We start from the raw sequence: 7,682 nt of genomic DNA on the forward strand, positions 1-7,682 counted from the left end.
CAAAGTTGTTGGGGCATGCGACCAGGAATTGCCTACGCAATCTTGGTCTCGAAGGTCGTTACGTGTTGCGGACATGTCTTATTCCCCCCCACACGAGAGATAAATGTATCTGACATGTGGCCCCACATAGATACTATTAATGTAAATTATGACAAACTGAGCAGACTAAAGGCGCTACTGTTTCAAAAACAGATTGCGTTGACAGCCGCTAGAGAGATAGCGAGATCATCAACCGAGATACAATCCCTATTAAATACCAACTTCCCCAAACACTTTGGAGAACTGGTACCCAGAATATTCAATGCTTCAAGCACTGCTGGGATTGCCCATTTCTTTAAGACTGTTTTCGGAGTCAACCCATCGGCCATCCATTCACTCTTTTCAAGCGTGTTTGGTGGTTTTCCGATTATTTTGGCATTAATTGGCAGACTACTACTGCTATTTCTTCTGATTCACAGTGGTTGTTTCTTTCCAGCTATGCAGAGCAATGGAGCCGCTTCCACCAACTCAACTGTGCCGTGAACGCATGGTTCTTCGATGCCTCCTTGCTGGTGGAATTGGAGTGTGATTGGTTGTTGTCATTTTGGCCACTTCTCTGGTGCGTACAACCAGTTTTCCGCTGCGTGTGGTGCCTCTTCGAACACCTGCCTATGGTGTGTCTTGCTGTTGCACCAACATCTCCTGTGGACCAGGAACTGCTGATGTCCCCGATGAGGGTTCATTCACAGTCGTGCCCCTTGAGACTAAGGCTGCTACGCAAGGCCACTTATGAGCCTTCAGTTCTAAGATCTACTACAATGGGACTGCTGCAGGTGGACCTGCACATGAGACTGACACGCACTTCTGCTCTGTGGATCCGTTTGCCTGCCCGGTGATCGATCTAACATCTGATGATGTGGACTCATTTTTTAGGTCCTTGGTTGGTGACTTCGATGACACTCTTAGAGATCATGACTATAGTAAATAATTTGCCATTCCCGATTCAAAGTATACATTAAAATTGCTTTTACTTTGACCTGCTGTGCTTGTCATGATTGACATTAACATTCTCTGTATGTATTTTTTAACTAAAGTTTTTACTACATTTTAACAAATTAAAAAAAAGTGTTTAGCTAGTTTTTATGCTTTTAGCTTTTAGTCCAGAGCAATTTTAGCGTTTGGATTCATTCACCTTTGGTGGCGTCCAGTTATGGTGTCATACTTGTTACGGCAATGGGGAGGGTGAAGTGAATCCTAGTTTGTTTAATGGGATAACAGGAGTTAGCTTAGCCTTTAGCTTGCAGACTCGTGCCCCCGTCACCTATTGACTTTTAACCTACTTAGCTTGCTCTGTCCTAGCCCATTTAATTCTTCTAAGATGGCTGCCTTGTTTATAGTTAGGCCACTTGTTATGATTTGCATTATCAGTGCCACCGCGTTAAGGCGTCAAGATCAATTGACAAATACAAATAAACAGTTGGTGTTCACACTTTGGGACTTTCCCTCTCTATGCTTGGGAGGGAATTGTTTATATTAATTGCTGCCCCAAACATGCCTGTTATCTATTGTTTGGGAACACACCTACGTCAGGGGTCCAAGTAGATCTGTATAAATACATCACACTTTAGACAGATAATCAGAGGGAGTCTTACCAGAGGGCATCACCACCATCGCTGATATCGATGCTGCACGTCATCTTGACTCTGACCCAGTCTTCGTGTCCCTACAGAGTCTGAGATAGAGACCTCATTCCAAGGTAACGAGGGTTGGGGGCTCCTCTCATGGACATGGCATTGGCAGATTAGGTTTAACAAGCCCAGCTCTCCTTTAGATAGGAGGTTAGGCCTATCATGATAGGGTATTAGGACATTTTACACACTTCATGTGTTTTCATGTTATTGCAAGATGGTGGGGGTCTTTGTAATAATGACTCTTGTCTTTACAATTCTGTTTCTTGCACTGTTCATTATCCTGATCATTGCAGCCCATGCAACTTATCGCAAATTGCAGTTGTGTTAAATGAAAACCATTGAAACTTTACTGCATCTTTGTTATTGCCTGTGTTTGGTTGAGACATGGTATATCTGTGAGCAATGGGTAATCTCCATTTAACCACAACACTCCCTGAGAAGACATACTCTTGAGTCCATGCGTAAAGGCTGCCACAAATCACCTTTTACTATTTGGGTTTTTGGTGAGGTGCTGCTAGTGAGCCGGTGAAGTTGGGACGACCGTTGCAACTTGTTGTAGGATAGGCATAGTCACCTACAATCATACGTACTGACATCCTTAAAACAGCAGTCTTGCCTAGAGCAAGAGTCCAAACTACGACAGGTCCAGATCCCACCCTGGATTTAAGAAGGAACCTACCGCACACCGGGGTCCAGATCCCGCCCTGGATTCAAGAAGGGAGCTACCGCACACTGGGGTCCAGATCCCACCTTGGATTCAAGAAGGGAGCTACTGCACACCAGGGTCCAGACCCCATCCTGGACTCAAGAAGGGAGCTACCGCACACCAGGGTCCAGACCTCACCCTGGACTCAAGAAAGGAGCTACCACACACCAGGGTCCAGATCCCACCCTGGATTGAAGAAGGGAGCTACTGCACACTGGGGTCCAGATACCACCCTGGAGTCAAGAAGGCAGCTACCGTAAACGGGGGTCCAGACTCCGCCCTGGATTCAAGAAGGGCAGTACCGCACACTGGGGTCCAGCCTCCGCCCTGGATTCAAGTAGGGAGCTACCGCACACCGGGGTCCAGACCCCGCCCTGGATTCAAGAAGGGAGCTACAGCACACCAGGGTCCAGATACCACCCTGAATACAAGAAGGGAGCTACTGCACACCAGGGTCCAGACCCCATCCTGGACTCAAGAAGGGAGCTACCGCACACCGGGGTCCAGATCAAGAAGGGAGCTACCGCACACCGAGGTCCAGATGCCACCCTGTATTCAAGAAGGGAGCTACCACACACCAGGGAGCTACCGCATATTAGGGTCCAGAACCCACCCTGGATTCAAGAAGGGAGCTACTGCACACTGGGGTCCAGAGCCCACCCTGGATACGAGAAGGGAGCTACTGCACACCAGGGTCCAGATCCCTCCTTCGATTCCAGAAGGGAGCTACCACACACTGGGGTCTAGACCCCGCCCTGGACTGAAGAAGGGAGCTACCGCACACCAGGGTCCAGATCCCACCCTGGATTCAAGAAGGGAGCTACAGCACACCAAGGTCCAGACCCCATCCTGGACTCAAGAAGGGAGCTACCACACATTGGGGTCCAGACCCCACCCGGGACTCAAGAAGGGAGCTACTGCACACCAGGGTCCAGATCCCACCCTGGATTTAAGAAGGGACCTAAGGTACACCGGGGTCCAGATACCACCCTGGATTTAAGAAGGGAGCTACCGTACACCAGGGTCCAGATCCTGCCCTGGATTCAAGAAGGGAGCTACCGCACACGGGGGTCTAGACCCTGCCCTGGATTCAAGAAGGGAGCTACCGTACACCAGGGCCCAGACCCCATCCTGGACTCAAGAAGGGAGCTGCCGTACAACGGGGTCCAGACCCCACCATGGACTCAAGAAGGGAGCTACCGCACACCAGGGTCCAGATCCCACCCTGGATTTAAGAAGGGAGCTACTGTACACTGGGGTCCAGATACCACCCTGAATTCAAGAAGGGAGCTACCACACACCAGGGAGCTACCGCATACCAGGGTCCAGACCCCACCCTGGATTAAAAAAGGGAGCTACTGCACACCGGGGTCCAGAGCCCACCCTGGATTCGAGAAGGCAACTACCGCAACCCGGTGTCTAGACCCCGCCCTGGACTGAAGAAGGGAGCTACTGCACACCGGGGTCCAGATCCCACCCTGGATTCAAGAAGAGAGCTACCGCATACCAAGGTCCAGACCCCATCCTGGACTCAGGAAGGGAGCTACCGCACATCGGGGTCCAGACCCCACCCGGGACTCAAGAAGGGAGCTACTGTACACCAGGGTCCAGATCCCACCCTGGATTTAAGAAGGGACCTACCGCACACCGGGGTCCAGACACCACCCTGGATTCAAGAAGAGAGCTATCGCACACCAGAGTCCAGACTCCATCCTGGACTCAAAAAGGGAGCTACTGCACCCCGGGGTCCAGACCCTGCCCTGGATTCAAGAAGAGAGCAATTGCACACCAGGGTCCAGACCCCATCCTGGACTCAAGAAGGGAGCTACTGCACCCCGGGGTCCAGACCCCTGCCCAGACTCAAGAAGGGAGTTACTGCACACCGGGGTCAAGACCAAGAAGGGAGCTACCGCACATCGAGGTCCAGACCCCACCCTGTATTCAAGAAGGAAGAAACTGCACACCGGGGTCCAGACCCCACCCTGGAATCAAGAAGGGAAATACCGCACCCCGAGGTTCAGATTCCACCCTGACTCAAAAAGGGAGCTACCGCAACCCGTGGTCCAGACCCCACCCAGGATTCAAGAAGGGAGCTACCGCACCCCAGGGACCTGACCCCACCCTGGACTCAAAAAGGGCGCTACCGCGCACCGGGGTCCAGACCCCTCCCTGCTCTCAAGAAGGGAGCTACCGCACACCGGGGTCCAGACCCCACCCTGTATTCACGAAGGGAGCTACTGCACTCCAGGATTCAGACCAAGAACGGAGCTACTGCACACCGGGTTCCAGACCCCGTCCTGGATTCAAGAAGGGAGCTACCGCACACCACCGCACACTGGGGTCCAGTCCCTATCCTGGACTGAAGAAGGGAGCAACCGCACACCGGGGTCCAGACCCCACCCTGGATTAAAGAAGAGAGCTACTGCACACCGGGGTCCAGACCCCATCCTGGACTCAAGAAGAGAGCTACCTCTCACCGGGGTCCAGACCCCCACCCTTGATTCAAGAAGGGAGCTACCTCACCACGGGGTCCAGACCCCACCCTGAATTCAAGAAGGAATCTACTGCACACCGGGATCCAGACCGCACCCTGGATTCAACAAGGGAGCTACCGCAACCCGGGGTCCAGACCCCACCCTGGATTCAAGAAGGGAGCTACTGCACCCCGGGGTCCAGACCCCAACCTGGATTCAAGAAGGGAGCTACTACACATCAGGGAGCTACCGCATACCAGGGTCCAAACCCCACCCTGGATTCAAGAAGGGAGCTACTGCACACCGGGGTCCTGTCCCCACCCTGGGTTTGAGAAGGGAGCTACCGTACACCAGACTCCAGACCCCACCCTGGATTCAAGAAGGGAGCTACCGCACCCTGGACTCAAAAAAGGCGCTTCAGCACCCCGGGGTCCAGACCCTACCCTGGATTCAAGAAGGGAGCTACCGCACCCCAGGGTCCAGACCCCACCCTGGACTCAAAAAGGGAGCTACCGCACCCCAGGGTCCAGACCCCACCCTGGACTCAAGGGTGCTACCGCACACCAGGGTCCAGACCCCTCCCTGCACTCAAGAAGGGCACAACCGCACACCGGTGTCCAGACCCCGTCCTGCATTCAAGAAGGGAGCTACAGCACACCGGGTTTAGACCCTGCCCTGGATTCACGAAGGGAGCTACCGCACTCCAGGGTCCAGACCAAGAACGAAGCTACTGCACACCGGGTTCCAGACCCCATCCCGGATTCAAGAAGGGAGCTACTGCACACCACCGCACACTGGGGTCCAGCCCCCATCCTGGACTGAAGAAGGGAGCAACCGCACACCGGGGTCCAGACCCCATCCTGGACTCAAGAAAGGAGCAACCGCACACCAGGTTCCAGACCAAGAAGGGAGCTACTGCACACAGCAGGGTTCAGACCCCACCCTGGATTAAAGAAGAGAGCTACTGCACACCAGGGTCCAAACCCCATCCAGGATTCAAGAAGGGAGCTACCTGGCACTGGGGTCCAGACCCCACCCTGAATTCAAGAAGGGATCTACTGCACACCGGGGTCCAGACCGCACCCGACCGCACCCTGGATTCAAGAAGGGATCTACTGCACACCTGGGTCCAGACCCCATCCAGGACTCAAGAAGGTAGCTATGGCATTCCGGGGTCCAGACCCCAGCCTAGATTCAGGAAGGGAGCTACCGCACACTGGGGTCCAGACCCCACCCTGGATTCAAGAAGGGAGCTACCGCACTCCGGGTTCCAGACCCCACCCTGGATTCAAGAAGGGAGCTACCGCACCCCGGGTTCCAGACCCCAACCTGGATTCATGAAGGGAGCTACCGCACACCGGGGTCCATCTGAGATTGTATCTAATATGACATAAAAGCAGGCAGTCTGGCACAGAAAAGACTGTTTCAAAAGTATCAAAATAATTGTCACTGTTGAATGGTTTAATTTAAAATAGTTAAAAGAGAAATCTGGAGCACAATATTTGCCATGCTTCACTACAGTGAGAGGTGACAAATTAGATTAGACGTGAGACACAGGATGCTTCTATAAAGTGCTGAATATTAACCAAAATTCGTGTTACTGCACAATATATTGCCTTTCTCAATAAACGAGTCATAACACTTTTACAGAGTTGCAGTAATTTACATTGCACAACTGCTCACCAAGCTAAAACTTATAACAAAAAAAATATATATAATTAATCACATAAGTGAAACCTAATGCATTTATCAATGCTAGTTTTTAAAATGTCATTTAAAATCTCCTTAAGGTGATAAATATCCCTCCAATCTCCCTTTCTCAACTTTGTGTACAGAAGTGTCAGGAAATCCATTGTACTGCATGGAGGCAAGCAGGCCACGCCCCTAATCAAAAAGACAACAAAAGACCCTTCATCATCCATGGTGCCCCCTCGAATTTATATGAAGTTGAGAAAGGGAGACTGGATGGACATGAATGTTGTGGTATTTTAATATGGATGTGAGTGTTGTGGAAACCGTAATCTGGGTACGTGTGGCCTGGTACTTACAATCTGTAAATATGTGGCCGGTGCACAAGATCTAGAAACATGCAACATGTGTGGCTAGCACACATAATTGAGGAAGATCTGACCTACTTCTTACAATCTCTACATGTGTGGCTGGCACTCATGAACTGGAAACATGTGGCCTGGTACTTACAATCTGTGAATGTGTTCCAGATACTGCTATTTCAGATCTGTACTGTAATCTGGATATCTGTGAGTAAAAACGTGTAATCAAGATATATGTGACTGGTTCTTTAAATGTGAACATGTGTGGTTGGTAGGTACAATCTGCATACGTCTGGATGTTGATGTAGTGAGTATTTTCCTATAAACAAATTCACTTTACAGATCTACAGTTGTCACTTGTGCGCTTTCCTCTCTGCAGGTGAAGCTCCAGGACTGGCTGCGTCCTCTGATGGAAGAGATGGGATACCTTCTGGAGTCTAAACTCAAGGAAGAGGAGCAGTGTAACACCATGAGGGTGAGTGGTAGCTATCAGTCCTGAGCATTTGAACACCTGTCATGTGCAGGTCACATTTAGAGATGTAGAGGAGCCAATGGTCCCCCCTCCAGCCTGGGCCTTGTCTCCACCACCTAAATGTACTGGCTGCGGAGTCACTGTCGGGGGTGAGGGGGCAGATCTTTTCAAGGGTCTTCATGAAAGAAGTAAGTGCATGAATTACTCTTCCAACCTAGGGTATCAATCACAAACTTTCATGGTGTACTTCAGAGTAGCTAACTACAGATGCTATCCGTCTGGGTCTGAGTGTGTGCTTGTGCATTTATG

The 7,682-nt window shown here is 51.2% G+C and overlaps 1 protein-coding gene across 1 annotated transcript in view; it reads left to right on the plus strand.

Annotated features, from left to right (window-relative positions):
* Positions 1-7,376, plus strand: part of LOC138282302 (tripartite motif-containing protein 5-like) — a gene marked incomplete at its 3' end in the record, with an annotated part of 119,435 nt that extends 112,059 nt beyond the window's left edge. Inside the window, exon 2 of the mRNA XM_069219687.1 lies at positions 7,281-7,376. Within this exon, the coding sequence (XP_069075788.1) occupies positions 7,281-7,376 (96 nt within the window). The remainder of the gene's footprint in view (positions 1-7,280) is intronic.
* Positions 7,377-7,682: the final 306 nt, after the last annotated feature.

This window comes from Pleurodeles waltl, unplaced genomic scaffold (assembly GCF_031143425.1).
Source record: "Pleurodeles waltl isolate 20211129_DDA unplaced genomic scaffold, aPleWal1.hap1.20221129 scaffold_97, whole genome shotgun sequence".
Lineage (NCBI taxonomy): Eukaryota > Metazoa > Chordata > Amphibia > Caudata > Salamandridae > Pleurodeles > Pleurodeles waltl.